Source organism: Chiroxiphia lanceolata, chromosome 26 (genome assembly GCF_009829145.1).
Source record: "Chiroxiphia lanceolata isolate bChiLan1 chromosome 26, bChiLan1.pri, whole genome shotgun sequence".
Classification (NCBI taxonomy): domain Eukaryota; kingdom Metazoa; phylum Chordata; class Aves; order Passeriformes; family Pipridae; genus Chiroxiphia; species Chiroxiphia lanceolata.
In genome coordinates this window covers 1326466-1346191 of record NC_045662.1, presented here as the reverse complement: position 1 = coordinate 1346191, position 19726 = coordinate 1326466, and the positions used below count along the sequence as shown (strand labels likewise).

The 19726-nt window shown below is 49.7% G+C and overlaps 1 protein-coding gene across 1 annotated transcript; it reads left to right on the top strand.

Annotated features, from left to right (window-relative positions):
* Nucleotides 1-670: 670 nt before the first annotated feature.
* MAP3K14 (mitogen-activated protein kinase kinase kinase 14) lies at nt 671-18936 on the top strand. Its single transcript, XM_032711471.1, is given in 17 exon segments — nt 671-923; nt 1449-1518; nt 3158-3213; nt 3216-3370; nt 3485-3930; nt 3932-4076; nt 5258-5395; nt 7457-7586; nt 8246-8377; nt 8780-8884; nt 9997-10160; nt 10497-10647; nt 11215-11565; nt 12682-12788; nt 14112-14256; nt 14794-14894; nt 15953-18936. Coding segments are annotated over 17 exon segments (2814 nt in total). The 3' UTR covers nt 16118-18936.
* Nucleotides 18937-19726: the final 790 nt, after the last annotated feature.

The following is a 19726-nucleotide window of genomic DNA, read 5'->3' as shown; positions in this document are numbered from 1 at the left end:
CCATTCATCCTGCACTCTGCAGGAACTCTGCTTCTCCTGGGCTTGACCAAGCATTTCAGAAGTGGTTGGTGATGAAGAGGAAGGAAGGAAGGATCTCTGGACAGACAAGGCTGGATGTCAAGCCTGGAAGGGAGAATGAGAAATGGATTTGGGGGGTGAACTGAGCTCAGGGAAGAAAGGAATTACCTGAGTTTTGGCCATTTCTGTGCTGTGGGGAGCACAGTGTAATTCCTCCCAGGTGCACTCAAGGAGAAGAACTTTCATGTATTCCCTTTTTTTCCTTTGTTTTGGTTGAATATTCTCCCTGTTTAGTGATACAGGAGTTTTTCTCTTCTCTAGAGTTTCACTGATTGTACTTCAGCTGAGGGAATATACCAAGAACTAAATTTCCCTTTGAAACCTGTGTGATCTCATATTCTCAGTACTGAAAATATAACATTGAATATTCAGAATTTCAGTGGTCCAAGTCAGGGATGGAGGGGTGGCACTCTGGGGGGTTCTTCTCCAGCTCAGAGCTTGGGCAGGACCTTGACTTGTTTAAATTATTCAATAATTTGATACCTTCACAGCCTCCAGTTTCTCATGAACGTGAAGCTGCTCATGTCTGTGAAGTAGTTTGACAAGTGCTTTGTTCTTCTGTTCTCCCCCAGTGTCTCTCTGAGCCTGGGCAATGGCAGTGATGGGAATTACATGCCAAAGGAGCTCCTGAGGCAGCTGTCAAGCACAAGAGGAGCTCACGGCGACCGAGGGGCTGAAGGAGACAGTGAGTGAGAAGCAGAGCAGTGTTTGCAAGGTAGAGGATTCAAAGAAGGCCATCTTTGACAGCCAGTGGAAAATCCTGAATGATGTAATCACCAAAGGAACAGCAAAAGAAGAAACAGAAGGAGGCTGTGCATCCATTTCTATCATTGCCCAGGCAGAATGTGAGTACAGGCCTGGCTGGGCTTCATTGAGGAACAGGAATGTGCACTGAGGGATGAGATTTCAACTCCCTCGGCGCTCCTGGAGAGCTGAGACCACATCTATTTGTAATCCCAAGTGGGGTGGAGTTGGTGACACCAGCCAGACTCTATTTAGGAAGCTCATGAAATCTCCTAATATGTGCAGCATCCACTGGGTAAAACATAAATAACAGACCAGTGCAGCTCAGCTAAATCTGTGTCCTGTGGGTCATCTGTTCTTGCCTGGCTTCTGAAAGGTGTTTAAAAGAGGAGGAAAACAAAATAAAGCTGTCAGCTGGGAAAGAGCTGGGGGATCAGGAGATAGCTGGGAAGCTTCCTGGTGCTGGGGGAGCAGGAATGTGGCGTGGGTGGTGTGACATGACTGTGCAGTGCTTTGTCTGGGTCACTGATTTGGCATGTTGGCAGAGTTGTTTTAGTGCAGTTGTTACCAGGAGACACTTTGCCTGCTGTTTAAGACAAGTGATGACCCTGTTTTCTTTCCCACAGGTGAAAACAGTCAGGAGTTCAGCCCCACTTTATCAGAGAGATCCTTTATTGCCCACAGCAAACGTTACAGGTGAGAGACTTCTCAACATGAGCACATGAGGTGGCTTCACTGCTGTGTCTGCTGGCTTGGACTTGTTCCAAATCACCCTGGCTCTGTGTGCTTACAGCATTTTTTCCAAAAGCACTCCTGCTTGAGTTAGTTTTTCAGTCTGAGGCCTGGTAAGAATGTGTCTTCCCCAGACACCTTCCTCAAAACCTTTTTTTGTTGTGTTAGGAAAAAATATGAGTATAAGCACAAACCACTTGAACACCTTGCATTGTCTTATTGTCAGTGCCTCAGATTTACAGTCCTGGTAGCCTTCTGCCTCCGTTTCTGGATTGGCAATTTGTTTTGGAATGGCTGAGTGATTTTTTTTTTTTTGAGGTTCATGGCTCCGAGTAGAAGGATCCAAGGGTAAATTTCAGGTCTTTTTTTTTATTAGGTGCTGCTGTTTCCTGTGGCTTTCAGACACTGAAGGTGTGAGGGTGCATGGTTTGACAGTGCCCACTGGCTTTGTGTCCCATGGACCAACAGCAGAAATGCAAAGTGACCCCTTTCTGAGGGGCTTTAATCACCCAGAACTCTGCTCATGGGATCCCTTAGCAGTAAAACAGCAGGAAAGATGGAGGGAGCAATGCTGGCTGTGAGCTGCATCACTGAGCAGTGAAGACACATGAATGTTTCATAACTGCTCTGAGTCAGTGAGATGGTTTCTTCATTTGAAGATCAAATATCCTGTTTTCTCTTACAGCTTGATTCTAAAAATCTAACTAGGATTAGTTAGTTCCATACAAATCTAAGGATTGGTGTGGAATCACAGAATGGTTTGGGTTGGAAGGGACCTTGAGGACCAGCCAGTTCTGCCCTGACTAACTGCACACAAATGTTCCATCTCCTCCTGCAGCCCCCAGCTGGAGTGCTGCCAGGGCTCTTGTGTATATCTATGTGTTCCTAGAAATCATACTGTAATATTAAGCTTCACATACCAGCACATTGGCTTTTAAAAGCTATTTTATTCAAGTTCACTTAGTCATCCCTTTCTTTGTGCAAAGTCTGTTTTCCTTTCAAACAGAGCAGGCGTTGATGTTATGAACACTTTTATGAATTTAAATAATTTTTTAAATAGACTGCATTTATGTATCATTTCTGTGTTCACTAGAAGTCAACCACAGACTGTCTCAGAGCAGCCTGGAGACATTCAGTGCTTTTCCCTTTACTTTGTCATGTACAAGAAAGAGTCAGGAGAGCTGGAGGGGGACTTTGGACAAGGGATGATGTGACAGGACAAGGGGGAATGGCTTCCCACTGCCAGAGGGCAGGGTTAGATGGGATATTGGGAAGGATTATCCCTGTGAGGGTGGGAGGGGCTGGAATGGATTTCCTGAGAAGCTGTGGCTGCCCCTGGATCCCTGGAAGTGCCCAAGGCCAGGTTGGATGGGGCTTGAGCAACCTGGGCTGGTGGAAGGTGTCCCTGCCCAGGGGCAGGTCTTTAAGATCCTTCGCAGCCCAACCATCCCGTGGATCTTGAACTTAAACACAGCAAGCCTGAAGTTCTGTTCTAGTTCTCTGTTGTGTGACTCTCAGGAGGGCAGAGTGCTGGTTTTGGGGTCAGAGGTGTTGCCTGAGCTGTGCCCCCACGCTCAGGGCCCTGCTGTGTTTTGGTTTCCAGCAGCCGCTCGGACAGTCTCGACCAGATCCCCAACAATGTGGCCCACGCCACCGAGGGGCACTGGCCCCCACCTGCTGGAGGGGGAGGCACAGGGGCAGGGCCAGGAAGAAAAGGCACAAGAAGAGATCCAAGCTGAAAGGACAACCTGCCACTGCTGGCAGGAGAAGTCCCAGAACTCCAGAACAGGAGAGCTGCACCCCCATTCCCGTCCAGGTGAGAATCCTTGACCTTCCCCTTGTGCTGGGGGGATCCCTGTGGACTCCTAACAGGTAGATTTTCGGTGGTTATACTGAGATTCCTCCTCAGCTGTTTTGTTTTGTTTTCTAGGAGGATGAATCACACCAAAGTGCTCTTTACGGAAACAGTTTTTGGGCTTCAGAATTTAACAAGGACTCAGTTTATGATCCGCTGCCTTTTGAGAAACCTGACAGAGTTCTGTCCACGGGCAAACCCCATTCCCCAAGGAGCCACTACAAAACTGAACTGCACAAGCTCATCAGCCCCATTCAGTGCCTTAATCATGTTTGGAAACAGAGGGACACTGTCCCCCAGCCTGAAACTCTCCATCCATTTCCCTACAACATCCTGCCCCCCCATTTCCCCCACCTGGACAGTCCTCTCCCTGCCATGAAGCGGAATGCTCTGGAGTCCTACTTCCATGGGGACCTCAACTACCAGGACAGTCGCCTCTCTGGCCTAAACTTAGAATACACTTTCCCCAAATGCATCAACCAGTCCGTGAAAACCAGCTCAGACAAACTTCTGTGGAGGAATATTGGTAGATGCCTTGAAGGGCAGTGTGAGTTTTGGTGAACCCCAGAATTTAGCCAGCCTGGCCAAGACCTGGAGAGGAGGTGGGCTGGACCCCGAGGAGCAGTTCCATGAAGAAAGTGCCAGTGAAGGCGTGCTGCTGAACGAGGTGATCTGCTGGGGGGGAGGCAGAGCTTCTCCTGGGCTTCAGAGCAGGGATAATCTGCATCCAGGTGCTCACTTCTGCAGCCAGACTGTGCTTTCTGAAGGGTTCTTGATCTGGCTGAAGCTGCCAAATAAAGATGCAGTGTTTTTTTATTATCACAGAATCACAAAATGCTCTGAGTTGGAAGGCACCCATAAGGATCATCAAGTCCACCTCCTGCAGTGAAGGGCCCATCCAGGGGATTGAACCCCTGACCTTGGTGTTGTTAGCACCGAGTTTTACCCAGCTGAGCTCAGCTCAGGGTTATTTCTGCAGGATGTGTAAAGCCCTGTCTGTCTCAGATTTTGGCTCCTCTCTGTGCCCACTCCCCAGACACACAGGCCTGTCTCTGAGCAGGGCTTCTGGGCTTAGTTCAGCCACGTGCTCTCTGCTGGCTGTGGAGGAGCCCAGGCCATGCAGGAGAACAGGCTGCAATATTTATTGCCTCTGGATGGCCTGGACCATGGCACAGACAGAAACCAGGCCTGGTGTAGATGTGGAGGTGCAGGAGGGATGTCTGTGCCTCTGCTGGGAGCCAGGAGCTCATCCATCATCCCTTGCCAAACACAGGGCTCGGGCACAGCAAACCCATGTAAATCCTAAGGCGTGATTCACTTCTGAACTCAGTTCTCTCTTGCCACCTTCAGCTCCTCTTAGAGGACTTCTCTGGAATCAGAGTGACCCTGTCAGTATTGTCTGTGGAGTTCAGGGTGTCACTTACCTGCCTGAATATATTTACAGTGTCACCTGAGGCACAGTCTCCATCTACTGACTGCATAACCAGCTTTAGCTCACACACAGTGCCTGCATTTAGTCACATGAATCTTGATTTGTTGTAGGATTCAGCTTTGTAGTTATATCCTGCATGAGAAGGGAAGACTTTGGAGCTCCAAAGCCATCCAAATACTGGTGGCTTTTCTTTACAGCAGTGGATTTAAATCAGAGCCCACAGAAATCAAGTAGATTGATCCTGTATCATTTAATATTGAGCCTGTGACAGAAGTAATTCTGCACAGAGATTTTTGGAGAGGTGCTGTGATATCATTGTGCTGCTTCTGAAAATGTTGACCTCTGTCTGTGCAGCTCAACATTTAAGTGGTTTTTTTTTTATTTGCTTCATCTTGTTTTCTGATTTGAACTTGCAGAAACTGAAGCCAGTGGATTATGAGTACAGAGAAGAGGTTCATTGGACCAAATGCCACGGTTCCTTGGGCATTGGCTCCTTTGGAGAAGTGTACAAGATAGAGGACAAACAGACAGGATTCCAGTGTGCTGCCAAAAAGGTAATGATGTGTGAGAGAGGAGGGTTTCCTGGCACAAGAAGACACAGGGAGATAAATCTCCTCCCAGAGTGAAGTGCTGCTGTGGTTGTGTCCAAGGAAGAACTTCCAGGTGATGGCAGGGAGAGAAGCACAGGGAGAACCTGTATGTGCACAGGGGCCAAGCTTAGCAGCCAGAATTAAGTTCCTTTGGCCTTAAAGTGATCTTGGGTGCTGAGCCAGGCCAAGAGTAGGGATTTCTGAGAGACTTGAGTGGCTGCAGAGGAGAAAGAGCCGTGGGAGTTGTCTGCTGATCTCATTATTCTCATCCTAAACCGAGGCTGGTGTCAGTGGTTACGTGGCAGCTGATGCTGTGGTGAGAAAGGAATAAAGTAGGAAAAACCCAAGGCACTGAAGGCAGAGAGAGCTTTGATCTGCTCACAGTGCTGGCACATCCTAATGAGATGCTGCTGTCACAGATGCAGCAAAGGATGTGTGTTTCCAGCAGTTGGCACGAGAATCCATTTTGCACCAGGATATGCCACTGTCATATGATATAGAAAGCATGGGGACTATAACTTGGATCAGGGTGTTGTTTTGCCACGGGGGCCCCAGGGGTGCAGGCAGAGTGATAGTGCAAGATGAGGAGAATATAAGCTATTTTATTTAAACTTGAATGGTTTCATCCCCTCTTCAAACTGATGTTTCTCACATTCCTCCACTAGAAAACTTCACCAAGCGTGTGGGAAGTGTTTGTCTTGAGTACAAAAATATTAGATGCAAAAAAGAACTGCAACTTGCATTTTTCAGTTTAAAATGTTCACTTTTCCCCATTTACACTGGGTTTGATGTGTTGCCTGTGGAAAGATGTAAGTGGCAAAATGACCAGTTCTTTACCCATTTCAGGTGTCAGGGATAGAAACAAAGGTCTTTAAAGCATGTAGGAAAATAATTCCTGTCCTGCATCCTCACAGTTGGCATGTGGAGTTCTTTGGGACTCGACCAGCTTGTTTTCTGTCAGTGTGGAGCTGTTTAAATGTATTATCCCTTTTGCAAATACACAGACTGGGGAGAAATAGCTGTTCCTAGAGGGCTGCATTTTCAGGAAGGAGGATGGTTGTGCTGAAAAGGGAAACATGAGAGTAGGAGAGACTGAAGGCTTTAAAAGTGTCAGCTTTTTCCCTAAATATTGGAGGGTTTCAAATTATGCTTCTTTATATCAGAAATGCATCTTTCAAGACCAAACTGTGAATGCAGAGAGTTCTAACGTGCAGATGGGACACTTCCTATGATCTTTTTCCTTTTCCATGAGTAACTGTCTCCAGTTCCTGCTGCCTGCCTGTGATGGGGGGACTACCTGACCTTCTTTCACCAGACTTGGTGTTGGAAGCACCTGCTCTCCGAATTCTTGAGGTGAAAGAAAGCTAACTATAGCTGGATTGCTGACAGTGAAGAAACATGATGCATCCTTTCCCACCAGAATCTTAATGACTCATGTTTTCCTTCTGGTCTTTAGCAAATTCTTGCTTTATTTTACTTGGCTGAATTCAGGGTTTTTCTTTAACCATTTTCAGGATGAATACCACCTAAACAGTGATTGTGCACACTTGTGGCTGTATTTCATATTCCCTCCTGCTTGGGGAGAGTTGAATTGTTGCCAAGTATTGCACCATCCTTAATTTTCCCCCCTCTTTCATGAAAGCGGGATGTTCAGCTGTCAGAATTATCCTCTTACTGAAACAGAAGTTACCCTCCTCCTGAAGGTTCCCAGTCCTCAGCTGGAAGCTGGAGGCATTGCAACCTGGCTTTTTTTTTTTATAAACCCTCACTTTTCTGAGGCACTGAGGATTTAGGGACTAGTTCAGATCATCCTGAGTGTTCCCACTTATTGCTGTACCCACTGTCAGGGAAGGTCAGAGAACCGTGACGTTGGAAAAGACCTCCAGGATCAAGTCCCACCTTTAGATCATCAATTCCCGTTAGATCATCCTCGTGCCTCTGCTGTTACCCAGACCAGCCATCAGAGAGGGTCAGTCCTGCCAGGATTGCTCCCAGGATTTGCTCAGTGCTGCCTTGTTTGCCCAGGTCCAGGTGGAACATTTCCGGGCGGAGGAGCTGACGACGTGCGCGGCGGTGACGAGCCCCAGCGTTGTCCCCCTGTACGGGGCTGTGAAGGAGGGCCCCTGGGTCACCATCTTCATGAAGCTGATGGAGGGTGAGGAAGGAACAGCACAGTGCAGTGGACATTGATCTCCTCTTCCTCCTGCCCCACTTTTAATCTGTTAGTTCTTTGATGTATCCAGAGTGTTCATTCCTGAGTGGGTTGGGATAGGTGTGTGTGTGATCCCTGCTGGACCAGCTCGCTGGGGGGGAATAATTCCCAGTCCCACCTCACTCCAGTTCAAAATGTCTCTGTCTGGATCAGCAGCTGCCAGTTCTCACTAAAACATGCAGCTGGTGCTGGTTTTGCTTCACGTTGATTTGGCACATGGCACTGAAAAAGGGGATACTGTCCAAGCAAACCAAGATACTTCCATTGCCTGATGCTCTTTTTCCAGCCAGGACCATGGAAAATGGGCTGGGAAAAATCAGCTGGTGATCAGTAGCACCCAGAAATGTCTGATCTGATCACAGAGCAGTTGCTTTTGCTCCAAAACAACACTTAAACTGACACTAAGCAAAAAGCTTCATAAACGAGGCTGGTTTCTGTGGGCAGAATAAACTGGGAATAAACAGAAGGAACAGACCCATGTGTGCAAGATAGGGGCTGTCAGTGCAAATCCTCACTTTTTCATTGGAAACAACCAGGAATGCTGATGATGCTGGGAAGAATTGAAAGATAAGCTAACATGGACTCTCTGGATTCCTTTCTAGGTGGCTCGTTAGGGCAGCTCATTAAGCAGAGTGGCTGCCTGCCAGAGGACAGAGCCCTCAGCTACCTGGGCCAGGTGTTAGAGGGCCTGGAGTATCTTCATGCTCAAAACATTCTCCACGGAGATGTCAAAGGTAGGGTGGTGCTTGAGGTACCTCCTTCTTCCCTTTTCCTTAGAAGAGGCTTGGAGATTAAGTTCTGGGATTACTTACCAGATTTTGAGATCTGTGTTTGAAATTAGAGTTTCCCTTGGTTCTGAACTGCTGGGAATATCATATTTGTCACCTCTGTCTGTCATGCAGTGGGTCTGACAGGCTGTTTGCCCAGGCTGCCCCACCACTGGGGTACAAGAATCTCCAGGGCAGGTAGTTGGTAGTTTATAAGTAGAGATAATTACAGCTCTGTACTTAAGCCAGTGACACTCCACAGGAGTAACAAACCCTCTGGGCTCAAAAAAACTATGGGCTTTTGACACTTTTTTTTCCATCTTAGTGCCCATGACACAGAGGAGACTGATGAAACTCTTCTCTTTGCAGCAGAGAATGTGCTGCTGTCTGATGATGGGAGCAGAGCCCTCCTGTGTGACTTTGGACACTCTGCTCACCTTCACCCTGATGGGCTGGGGAAGTGCCTGGTCACAGGTGAGGCTTTGCTGCTGCCTTTTCTGCAGAACTGCCCTCCTGACTCATTCTTTCTGCTGAACATTTACATACTGGCTCATTTGCAAGCAACTGTATTTTCCAGCCTGAACGTTGCTCACAAGTGTCTCATTTATTGGTATTACTGTGGTGCATCCCACTGACAGCCAGAGTGGCCTCAGGTTTGGGAGGGGATGGTCCTCATCTCCCAGCTTAGAAGGCTGCTCTGTTTTTTGCATGATTACATCAGCATTTGGTGTCTTGTCCCTGCAAGAAACCACACTGAGACTTTAAAATCCTTCTCTGGCTTGTCATGTAGCCTCACCAAAGAGCTGGGGAAGAATCCCAATGCCCACTAATGCAAAATGCCTTTTTTTTGGGTCAGTGAGATTTTACAGTGCTTCTTAATGCAGCTGTTAAAAGGGAAGGATATGTTTTCTAGTGTCAAGCTCATGTTTTACCTCCCAGATTTGCTTGGAAGGGGGTTTAATCCCTATTCTATATGTGAAGGATGGGTCTTATAAGGAGCTGTGGGCTTTGAACAGTTTATAAGGGAACTCAGTGCTGCTCTTTGGGTTGAGGTGGAGCCTCTCTGCTCTGGAGCCAGGCTGGGAGAGCTGGGAGTGTTCACCTGCAGAAGAGAAGGCTCTGGGGAGACCTGAGAGCCCCTTCCAGGGCCTAAAGGGGCTCCAGGAGAGCTGGAGAGGGATCTGGGACAAGAGCCTGGATTGACAGGACAAGGGGGAACTATTTTAAACTAAAAGAGGAAAGATTTAGATTGGATATTGGGAGAAATCCTTCCCTGTGAGGGTGGGGAGGCCCTGCCACAGGTTGCCCAGAGAAGCTGTGGCTGCTCCTGGATCCCTGGAAGTGTCCAAGGCCAGGTTGGACAGGGCTTGGAGCAACCTGGGATAGTGGAAGGTGTCCCTGCCCATGGCAGGGGGTGGCACTGGATGGGCTTTAATGTCCCTTCCAACCCAAACCATTCCATGATTCTCTGGAGGTGACTTCTGAAAAGACAAGGATTCTGCCTTAGGCTTCCCACCTTGAACTGGAACTGTTCTCTGGCTCACAGTGAGTTTTCCAGCAGTGAGTTTTCCTCTGCCTGCTTTTAGGGAACTACGTGCCGGGCACAGAGACCCACATGGCCCCAGAGGTGGTGATGGGCAAGCGCTGTGGCTCCAAGGTGGACGTGTGGAGCAGCTGCTGTATGATGCTGCACATGCTCAACGGGTGCCACCCCTGGACCCAGTACTACAACCACCCCCTCTGCCTGAAGGTGAGCGACCCAGCCCCTCTCCAGAGCCAGCAGATGAGCTGCCAAAGCTTCTTATTCCCAGCCAGGGATCCAGCTGGGTGTCTGACACAGTGCCAGCCCTGCCTTGAGAGCTCAGCATTCCCTGTGCCTCTGACTGCTCTGCTGGGGCTGCTCCTTCCTTACCCCGCTCATGACTTGGGTGTGACTTTAACTTCTCAGCTTATAATAAAATTACTGCCCAGGTCTCATTTAGTGCTTTCATTTCAGCTGGAAATGCTCGGGGGGTGGGAAGAACCTTCCTGAAATCAAATGAAGCCTCTGTGGTGTAACTTCTCTCGCTTCCTGTTTGTCACACAGATCGCTAAAGAGCCGCCTCCTCTGAGGGAAATTCCACCTTCCTGCAACCCTCTCACTGCTGAGATTATTAAGCTGGGGCTGGAGAAGGAGCCTCTCCAGAGGGCATCTGCAGCAGAGCTCAAAACTAAGACCAGCGTGGCACTTGAGGAAGGTAGAAATGTCCTAATGCAGCTCGACCTTCACACCCCCACTGGGAGAGCTGCTGGATGTGTCAGGGTGATCCCTTGGGAAGCACCCGTGCCCAGTGTATCATTTCCACAGGTTTCAGCATTGATGTGTATTTTGGGTTGATGGCTTTTGCCCACAGCTGAGTGTTTCTCACCCAAATAAATAACAATTTCCTGTGTGCTGTCACAGGCTCTTCCTTCTCTGCTGGAGGAGATGTTGTGCTCTCTGTGGGTTTCTTCAGGTGTGTGCTGGGCTGAAGCATCAGCTGCAGCTGGAGAGCCTGATATGCAGCAAAACTGCAAGCAGAGCTTTGTTGCTTCCTCAGTTGTAGCTCATACTTGTGGTCCAGTCTTGCCTCTAAGACTATCATAATTTATTTCAACTTAATCCTGCTGAGTGGTTCTGTAATACAGCAAGAATTTGTGGAGGTGTCTGGTTGTATCTTTTGGAGAAGCTGGGCATTTTACAGCAAACTTCCAGTGAAGGAAAGCTTTTACATCTTTTTTTTTTTCTTTATTTGATAATGTTTGATGTTTTTTCGGTTTTACAGTGGGAGGTGTGAGAAGCCCCTGGAAAGGCGAATACAGAGAGCCCAGACATTTATCTCTGAACAAAGAAAACAACCCCCAGACATCCCTGTCCCCCACGGTGAGCCCAGTTTCTGAGACTGGCTCTGGCCCAAAATTGTCAGTCAAAGTTTCCTGTGCCAGCCCAGTCCTGCCACCACCATCCCTGGAGCAAACAGAGGAGGTCGAGGGAACCCGTTGGAATGAGGACAAGGAATCACCTGAGACCTGGGATCCCCCACCTCTCTGCTCAACTCCTGTGCCCCTGAGGAGCTGCAGCCACGTGGAGAGAGCCACAACCATTTCAGAACAGGAGCTTCAGCAGCTGGAGATTGGTGAGCACTGGGCTGGGGAAGGAATTCAGCTTTTTGCTTGAGAGCAGGATAAAAATGCAGCTGCTTTCTCTTGGCCTCCTGACAGTTATTTTTGGGTTTTCAGCTTGGATGTCGTTTTGTTCACAGTTCCTTTCTCGTTACACAAATTGCTCAATCTTCCTCTAAATTACCAAAACTAGTAGTTCTTAACCAATTAAATACCCCACAAAGGTAATGAACAGGATTTCCTTCCACTGAGCAGGGGAGGGACCTTCTGAGCAGTGCAGGAGCCTCTTAGAAAACAGCCCATTTCAGACTTGTGCTTAAGTGTAAACAGTGCCAGAATTCCAATTTCACCTGGAATTTTAAGTTTCAAACACCATTCTTTTAATAAAAGGGTAAGCCAGGGTAATAACAAAGGGATGGCAGATGTGAAGCAAAGCAGTACAGTTAAAATCAGTCTGCAACTGTTTTGTTCTGGGCATTGGAAAACCTACAGCCACCAGCCAAAGAATTTGGTTACCAGCAGCAATCCAGAACTGGAAGACCAGGAGTAAATTAGTGTGGAAATCACGTAGTCCAGTTCCATTGCCCCAGTAGAATACAACATTTCAGGTGGTTTTTTTTCTCATATCTTCTATTTGTAAGTGAATTTAAAACTCTAAAAGGTGGCTTAAAATGTAACTGTGTCAGGGAACTGAGGAGTGACATTTTAGGGGTTGCTGAGGGCTTTCTTCTCAAATGGCTTTGGGTCTCTCTCAGCCCTTTTTAAGGGCTGGATATTGTCAGTGCAACTCTCTGCAGGAGCTGAGGGCATTGCTTTGACCTTTCCCTGAGCACGATAATGCACATGGATCTACAGTGACATCTCAGAGGTGTCAGGATGGGCAAGAACTGGGAAGTTTTGGGTGCTGCATGTCATTGCACAATCCCTTTTTGTCCTTTCTGGCTCAGTTTCCCTGCTTTCAGTGCTGACTGTACCCTCTGCTCAGAGCTGTGTGTCATGTGTTTCACTGACACCAGTTCATCAGCTAAAGCTGAAGAAGCTTTGGGAATTAATTGCAGAACTGTGATAAGAGCAGAGGGGCATGGAAGGAAACACTGGAAATGTCTTCCCTTCTCTTTTTTTTGCTGCAGAACTGTTTCTGAACAGCCTTTCCCAGCCTTACTCCCTGGAAGAGCAGGAGCAAATGCTCTCCTGTCTGAGCATCGACAGCCCCTTTGTGTCGGACGCCAGTGAGAGGGTGAGTGGGAATGGAGGCAGGGATGGGGGTTTTCTCTGGAAAACTGGGAGCTGTGACCGACAGAGATCTGGAGTTTGTCACTGTTGTTGCTTTTTGACACCCAGTTTGCTGGAAGGAACCTTGGGAGGAAAGCTTTGTCCTGGCACAGAGGGGTGTTGAGGATTGTGGCTGTGCTTTAGTTCACTGTCCAGCCTGGATCCTTCCCTCCAGAGGCTCTCCTGTGCTGTCTGCTCACTCAGGAAGCTCCAAGTGTGTGGATGTGGACAATCTCAGCAGCTCTGACCCACTCTGTGCAGGGGAAGGGAGGTAGGGAAGCAGTGGTGGGTGCAGGAGCTGCTCCAAGCTGGACCAAGCAGCTGTGCAAGGTCTTCTTCTGGCCACCAGTGGGAAGTTTAGGGCAAGACCAGAAGAACAGGGCAGGAAAACAGAGAGCAAATCTTGGCTCTTCATTCCCAGCCTCTGGATCTGTTCTCCATCATCTTACTTTAACCCATTGATGCTAATGAATGCATAGTCCAAGATACTGAAATACTAGTTTTAATCATTTTTGCTTGCTCTGTCTCTGGTGTTCCTAAGGCAGGGAATGCCAGTGAGAAACACTACACAAGCCTTGTTGGACCAGGGGAGGACAAAAGCCCTTCAATCATAGTTTTCAAAGACATTGAGTCCCAAATTGTGCAGCCTGGCATCTGCAGGAGTCAGCCCTGGCTGGGAGCAGCTTTGTGTCCTGTTTCTGTCCCTCTTCTCAGCCTTCCAGGGCTTTTTGTGGAGGACTGGGAGAGTTCTGTGCAGCAGCTCAGCTGTTGACACACACAATGTGCAGTGTGGGATCTGACTCTGCTTGGTTTCCCCCCCTAATTCCTGCCTCCTACATTTAATTTGACTTTGGACTGGTGCTGACCACTGTGCTGATGTTGTCAGGTTGTCCTTCCATGGCTCAAGGATAACACAGACCCTTCCCAGCAGCACAGCAGGGTCTGTAGTTGTTTATGCAGTTCATTGTTTGTCCCGTGTGTTTCTAGTGTCAGTAAGTGACACATATTTTGTGTGATGCTTCATTCTCCTGTCACTCAGTACCACAAACCCCTCTTTTCTCATCCAGCTTTTCAGCTGATCATTGATTTAACTATTGAGAATATCTCATAATGTCTGTGAACTCTTGCATTGCTGTTCATTCCCTTTTCCAGGTGGCACAGGAATGTTGCCTGAACTCAAAGCCCAGCCTTAAATCCCCGTGGATTTCCACCTTTCTCTTTAATGTTTACCTCCTGCAAGCTCATTTTCTTTAGGAGCCTTTTGACAAACTTGTGGTTATTTCTGCAGAACTCCATGAAGGCTTCTCAGAGCTTGAGGGACACTATGAGCTCTGGGATTCATTCCTGGAACAGCCAGGCAGACGGGCAGAGCTTCAGCTGGAACAACCTGCTGAGCCGCAGCCGGCACACGGACACCCCCAGCTACTTCAACGGTGGGTCTGGATGGCTGCAGGTGGGATAAACGATCAGGAATCATTTCCTCAGTATCCAGAGGGACTGGGAAATGGGTTCTTTGAGCTCTTTTTATCCTTCAGTTGCTGTGTCAGCACAGACCCTCCCAAGGGTGGGTTGTGAGGAGCCCAGTCCGCCCCGGTCACGGGTGGGTGGAAGGCACTGGGGTCTGTGCAGTGAAATCCAGGGAAGCTCCTGAACACACAGAGCCTGTTGAGCTGTGTGTGCCCTGCCTTGTGCAACTGCCATGCGCAAGGATGTGTGTTTTATAACCCAGAAACGTCCACAAAGTAATTTTGAGGGCATGTTGTGCAAATCAGTACATCCCTTCAGCTGCTTTCCTGCTAAATCTGGCTCTGCTCTGAGTCATTGTTGTCTTCAGGAAGCTCCATGCTCAGCAAAAGACCTACATAAATGAAATGCTTAGTGACAAAAAGGAGTTTTTCCCCTGTGTGTGCCTTGTCAGTCAGTTTTCCTGTGGACTGTGAGGTCGTAACGACTCCTCTTGTGCATTCCAGGAGTGAAAATCCAGATCCAGTTGCTCAGTGGAGAAAATTTACACATCAGGGATTTCCACAGGAAAAAGGTGGGAGACATTGCCACGGGGATAAGCAGCCAGGTGAGACACAAACTGGGAGTTAAGTGATTCCTTTTGTCTGAGGAGCAATTTCTTCCCTAACACAGGCTCATAGCACCTGAAATCCAGGGACCAGGAATTGGTCAAGGGTCCCAATGACACCTTTAGTAATAGATCTTCAGTGCTGCTGTTGTGAGTGTGGTACCAGAAGATGTTTTTTGAATCACTGAATCATTAAGGTCAAAAAATACCTCCAGGATCATCCAGTTCAACCTTTGACCAAATCCCACCATGCCCACTAAACCATATCTTGGAAGTGCCACCTTTCCTCATTGTTTGAACACTTCCAGGGATGGTGACTCCACCACTGCCCTGGGCAGCCTGTTGCAATGCCTGGTCACTCTTTCAGTGAGGAAATTTTCCCAATGTAGAACCTGAATGATAAGCCACTGTTAATTGTCATAGGGACAACAGGAATCTGCATCTTGCAGTGCCTATGCTGCAGCTTAAAAATTCCTTTTTCTCAACTAAAAAGATAAATTCTTTCCCCTCTCCCTAAATCACTATGTGCCTTTTTCATCCTGAGCAGTAGCATCAGCTCAGGGAAACAGGCTGTGTTTGGCTGTGGTGCTTTCAACTTGTTGGTTTGGAGGAGATGTTGGCACACTCCAGTGAACCTCTCTGTGGGCATCCTTGGCAGTCCCTGAAAGAAGCTCCCAGAGTGTCCGTGGGACTGTGACTCATCTGAGTGTAAAATGTGCTGTAAAAGAGGTTGCACCAGTCCAGAAAATGTTCCAGTGGTGCTGGTTCTCTTTGGTGGACTTACAAAGCCAAGTACCACCGACCTGCAGAGGAGTTCACAGCCCCAGGCACCCCCAGCCACAGCCCAGAGCTCGTGGGAGCAGTTTGGCAGCAGGGGGGACACTGCCCTGTCTGGTTCTGAGACCCTTCCTCCCGGGAGAAGCTCGGGGTGTTCCTGCCAAGCACAAGCCTCTCTCCAGGCCCCTTCCCTGCGTTGGGAAGCTGTTTGCCTGGGGGACAAAGGGACGGGATGTTCTGAAGGAGGCTTCAGGTGCCACTCTGTGTGTTCTGCTTCCCAGATCCCAGTCCCTGCCTTCAGCCTGGTCACCAAGGAGGGGCACCCAGTGCACTATGACATGGAGGTGCCCGACTCTGGCATCGACCTGCAGTGCACCCTGGCCCCCGACTGCAGCGTCGGCTGGACCTGGCGCGTCAAGCACGGCCAGCTGGAGAACAGGCCCTGAGGCCCTGCCTGGCTTTGGAGGTTTTTACCTCGTGGAAAGAAGGAATTACAAAAGCTTCCAACCTCCCCTGCCGTGCTGGAGCACCAAGTGCAGTGGCTGGCGTTTGTGCTGCGGCGGGACGGCGGCTCCACTGCGCTCGGGCCTCGCTCGTGTCGTCCTTCTGACCCGGTCCCAAGGCATGTCCTGAGCTCAGATGTTCCCCAGGACGGTGGGAATTACTTGTTTTGGGTGTGAGTGATAGAGCTGGAGGATGGTGGGTGGAAATTCCTGCTTTTTGGAGGAATGTGGTTGTGCTTTCCAGGAGAGCAGGGGGGTTGGGTGAGAACTGTGGCTCAGCCTCAGGGGTGAGGCCAGAGCTGCTGGGCTCGCCCAGGGGAGGAGTTTGGGTGCCCTCAGTGCAGCTGGGGGTTGGTTGTGCTGAGAGGAGCTGCCTGACTTCCTTCCAGATGGAGGAAAAAACACTTCTGTAGGGCTTTGGGGAGCATCATCTCCACCTCCAGCCTATTGCACGGGGAGAATCGACAGCAGGAACTGGCTGGTTCTTGGTCTCACCTCCCACCCTTCCCCGCAGATCATTTCCTTCTTGAATCAGAAAAGAACTTTGTTCCCAGAAGGAGCTTTGCTTGCAGCTCCCACTTGCAGGTCTTGGAGGAGCTGGTGCTCTCTCTGGTGTCTCTGGCAGACAGGGCAGGAGGAGGGTATGGAATTCCTTGCTGGGAAGATGGAGGGGCTGTTCCTCCATCCTGTTCCCACTGTTCAGGTGGGACTTCAGGTGACCTGTCCCATCCAGGCAGCTCCCCAGGAAGGGGAGGGGATGGTAGCTCTGTCAGCTCTGACAGGGCTGAATTTTGCTGCAGAGTTTATATAAATCTCCCTCCCAGCTGCCAGGGCTGAGCCCAGTGCCCCAGTTCTGTTGGCCCAGCCTGGCCTCACGAGGCTTCCCATCCTCCCCTCCCTTCCAGCTGGTTCATGGAGTGGGATGGGTAGCTGGGCCTGCAATGCCTTAAGCTTTTTTTTTTTTTTTACTGATTTGTGAATGTTTCGAACATCCTGAAACCTCACAGGTGAAATTCAGGTGTGTGGGTGTTGTTCACCCTTCCCCAGCCCAGAACAAAGCCAGAGGGAGGTGTGAGCCCTGAGTGTGCTTGTTCAGGACTGCTCCAAGACCTGGCACACCTGGAAATCACAGCCCCTCGTGGTGGCTGTGGCTCTTCCAGAGCTCTGGAACTGCAGTGGCCTCCAAGCAGGGGCTCTGCATCCAAGCTGAGCAGAGAAACGGCTCCTGAAAAACAAGGTGGGCCCTCTGGATCCATGGACGTCTGGGGGACACAGTGGGGCAGGAATGCTGGCAGTTTTCCCAAGCTGAAGTTCACTTGGAAAGTGACTGGGGAAAGTTAAACTCTGGGCCTCCTTTTTGAGGACCAGCACTCATTAAACAAGGGATGCTCTTCCCTTTGATCTCCCAGAACATGGGCTGGTTTTGCCACACCAGGCAGTGACATCCTTAATCAGAAAACTCCAGTTGTTGATGTAATAAAAAAGTGGAGCTCTTGGAGAAAATTGAAACCTGTCACCACTCTGGGTATATTTTTATAGCACTTTTTGTTCTAAAGCACTTAATATGTTGTCCAAAATAGGCACCTAATTATATCTGCAATGCCACGTTCAGAGGCTTTTTAGTAAGTAATTAACACATTACACACATGTCTTCCAGGAGGGAGTGGGGGAATGGGTAGGTTGGCTCAATTCCTTTTGAGATGCCATAAACTACTCAGAATTTAAGCTCTGGAGCAGGAGGGAGCAAAGTGCCTCTTCCAGGGTTCCCAGGAGCTCCCAAGCACGTGCCTGGCTTCCTCTGAGAGGGAAAACCTCTTGGTTGTTTCTGAGAAGCCTGTGGTGATGTGTCCCTCCAAAAGCAGGGTGGGTTCCCTCCCAAAGGCTGCACCTCGTGCTCCTGGTGCCTGGGAGGTGCCCCCATGCCCAGGGGTGTGGGAGCAGCAGGACTGGCTGCAGGACTCTGCCCTTCACCCTCAGCATTAACCTGAACTCAGGCCACCTGCACGAGGGGTGGGAGGGCAGGAAACCCCCCCGGTGTCCCTGTGGGTCCGTGGAGATGCCCCTTTCCCCAGCTCCGTGGGGGGGTGTGTTCTGCACCCTCACCCCAGCATTACCCAGGATCTCCAGCCTCTCTGTCCTGTGCAGAGCCCTCAGTCCTGTTCTGCTGCCACCACCAGCAGTGAGTGAGGCTGCAGGTCCCCAGTCCCAGGGTGGGGGGTGGTGGCAGCTGTCCCTGCCCAGAGTCAGCTGTCACCCACCTGGGGGACACTGGTGCCATCCCACTGCCCCGAGCTGGGCTTCTCCCCCAGGGAGGGTCTCCAGGTTGTGGTTCCAACCAGCCTGAGATCCCTCAGCTCTGTCCCCTTGGCTTCCCGTGACAGGCAGAGCCAACCCGTGTTCCAACCGAGTTCTGTGCAATACTGACAGGAGAGAGCCAGGGGAAGCTTTTCCTCAAAATTTGGCTGGAACTTGGTGAGGTTTCATAACGAGTGTTTAGGACAGAACCCCAGCTCGGGGCGGGGAGGACGAGCAGCAGTGGGAGTGATAAACACAGATGGCTCCTGTCGTGCAGCTCCTTCCGAAAGTCTGGAAAAAATCGCTGTTGGTGAGGGAAGATGGAGCTGAGGAGCAGTTTGGGATGGGCAGTGCTGGTGTGGGGGAAGGTGCCGGAATGAGGAGCTTGTGTGGAATGAATGACACTTTATAAAACTGTGATTTCTTGACCTGCATTTTCACAGGGAAAAAAAAAATAAAGCTAAAAAGAAAAAAAAATCTTTTTATTCTCATTGCTGGTGGTTTGATACATTTTCCAAGGAACTAGAGGGTGGTGCTGAATAGGATATTTTTCAGGAAGAGGAGCCTGGTCTGATGAAATTCTGCTATGTATTAATTAGCCTTGGGTTTGGGGGATGGAGGGAGAGGTCAGGGAGGGTGATTGGCACTGACCAGGCTCCCCAGGGCAGTGGGCACGGCCCCAAGGCTGCCAGAGCTCCAGGAGTGTTTGGACAACACTCTGAGGGACAGGGTGGGATTGTTGGGGTGCCCTGGGCAGAGCCAGGAGTTGGAATCCATGATTCTTGTGGGTCCCTTCCAGCTCAGGATATTCTGTGATTTCTGGGGATGAAGAGGCAGCAATAACTCTGGTGGATCTAAGCACAGGCTTTGCTGCATATCCTGACATATCTCCTTCCAAAAAGACAGTCCCTTTCCCTCCCTCTGTCCTGTTCCAGGGGATTTGCTGCACCAGGAGCTGCTCGGTCTCCTGGGAGGTGCAGCAGGTCCAGGCTGTTTTTATAAACCCTCTTTAGGCCCTGGAAGGGCTCTCAGGTCTCCCCAGAGCCTTCTCCCTTCTCTTCTCCAGGTGAACCCCTGCAGGTCTCCCAGCCTGGCTCCAGAGCAGAGGGGCTCCAGCCCTTGGAGCATCTCCATGACTTTCTCTGGACTTGATCCAACAGGTCCTTTGTTTCCTGAGGACCCCAGAGTTGGACACAGTGGTCTAAGTGGGATCCCATGAGGGCAGAGTGGAGGGGAGGGCTTAGACTTCTCTGGAAA